Here is a 2043-nt window from a genome sequence, read left to right as displayed (position 1 = left end):
GCTGTGAGCTTATTGTAGTACACGTGACTGTAATTTGAAAAATAAATTCTTAAAGACTTATATTACGACACGACATTGTATAATAAGCTTATATTTCAAATAAATTGACTTTATTTACGAGACACTGAAGAAGACACGACAAATAGAAATTTAAATTGCAGTCAAAATAATAGGTATATCCGAAATATTTGTGCATTAGAATAGTAAGTGGAAGATATAGGATAGGAAAATATATAAAAATAAGCAGTAAAATAAAATTTTATTTCACATCTATAAACAAAAAACTTCATCGCCCTACGTCTTCAACGTGTAACGTGACTATTGTATTTAAAGCTTGCGTGAAAGCAACATGTGCATTCTAATGGTAGCAACGCTGCGCTCGGAATGTCGTTTTCAGATACGCGACTACCTCAAGTACCCTTCGCCCTGGAGAAACAGCTTGAACGCCTCAGCTATCTTACTTGGCTGCTCTTCCAATACCATTCCACTATCGGAAATGCTTAACCACGACGTCTTAGCGGGATCTAGTCGCCCGTTAAACGTCACCGTGTCATCGACGTGTGGCGACAAAGCGCCGGTCACATTCAGAACTGGCACCTTCAGTGTGTTTGAATCGCGCGCTATACTCAGGTCCGTGCGTCGTAAGTAGCTGTCGATGAACAATGACAAATTGACAGGGTTCACATGAGAAAAGCAATCTTTGTATACTTGAGCGAGGTCATGGTTGCGATCCTCCGTGCTTCGACCGAAGTGGTGCCACATCAGGTAGTCCAGCGCGCCTTGAGTCATTCCGTTAGCGCGCAGTTGTCTTGTATTAATTTTTTGGTACAGCCACTCGGTCCAACCCGCTTGGGTAGAGGTGCAGTTAATGAGCACTAAAGCATCTACTTTTTGGGGGTTAATGATGGCATAACGCGATAATATGTTCGCTCCGGCACCCACTCCGAAACCGATGAAAGATCGTATACCAAAATGACCCAAGACGAAGTCGATCTGAGACGCCAGAGCGTCCATGCTAGGATAGGTGTAATCCTCGGGTAGAGTCGGAGATCCCTCTTCTTGGCCAGGAGCGTTTACGTGGTAGATGCAAAATTGTTCCAGAATTGATCTCATATCGACGAAGTTAAAGAACGCCTGAAAGTTGGCGGCATAATTGAGTCCAAGGTCATGATAAGTAATTATAGCTCGTTTGCTGCGGTCTCCTCGTACGGCAACGAGGATGTCGCCGCGGGAAGTCCGCACCCTCTCCTCCACGCATGCGCCGTCACTTTGCAAACGTCTTTCGGATGGAAAATGCAGTTGAACACTTTTGAGATCGTCTTCGTAATTATCCGAAGACATCATGTTGAGGAGAGCAACGTTTTCGTGCACCGATGTCGGCATTTTTTATTTATTTATTTAATTAGCTTCGTACGAAATCTGCGATTTTGAGTACTTATTGTTTACTTTCCCTTATGTCCTCACACAAACAAATCGATGGTTTACTTCTTAATTATCGCTAATTATAGTTAGCGGAACTCCTTAGTGTTCGTTACCGATCTTGCCGTTGTTTTATTCATAATATTATTGTCTGTGGTTACAATTTACTTGCGTAACGATATTATTTTGTTTTGTTTTTATCACTGTTTCACTCGATTTATTGTCAACGTTTTAACTTAACAAAGGGCTGGTTTTAAGAGAGAATGCTATAGGAAATTGTCAATAAATGTGGTCTCCCGACGGACGTGAATACTTGTGTGACTTTCGTTCGGTACTATTCGGCAGTTTTCGTATGTGCTTGTCGTGTCTCCGAGGTCGATCGCGCGAACTTCACTCGGGTCAATTAATTCCAAGACATGCGCCAGAAAACCCGTTACGTTCGTGACAACTAATATTAAGGGACAATGGCATTATATTTTAATTAATAACAAATACAAAATTGTGGACTGCTGGGGGAGTTCATTTTTAATAACCTAAATGGCACTGAGAATTGTTTTTTTAATCTATTATAAATGAAACAAAACAGCCATTGTTTTGACAATTTAGTTTTAAACAAAATTACTA

General features: G+C 41.0%; 1 protein-coding gene across 1 annotated transcript; it reads right to left on the bottom strand.

The window, feature by feature from the left end:
- Positions 1 to 240: 240 nt before the first annotated feature.
- On the bottom strand, positions 241 to 2043 carry LOC114247830 (protein NDRG3). The gene has a single exon (XM_028180885.2). It carries the CDS (start codon positions 1381 to 1383, stop codon positions 406 to 408), a length of 978 nt encoding a protein of 325 aa, XP_028036686.1. The 5' UTR covers positions 1384 to 2043; the 3' UTR covers positions 241 to 405.

Source organism: Bombyx mandarina, chromosome 25 (assembly GCF_030267445.1).
Source record: "Bombyx mandarina strain Sakado chromosome 25, ASM3026744v2".
In the NCBI taxonomy this organism is placed as follows: Eukaryota; Metazoa; Arthropoda; class Insecta; order Lepidoptera; family Bombycidae; genus Bombyx; species Bombyx mandarina.
This window is presented reverse-complemented; position numbering and strand designations above follow the sequence as displayed.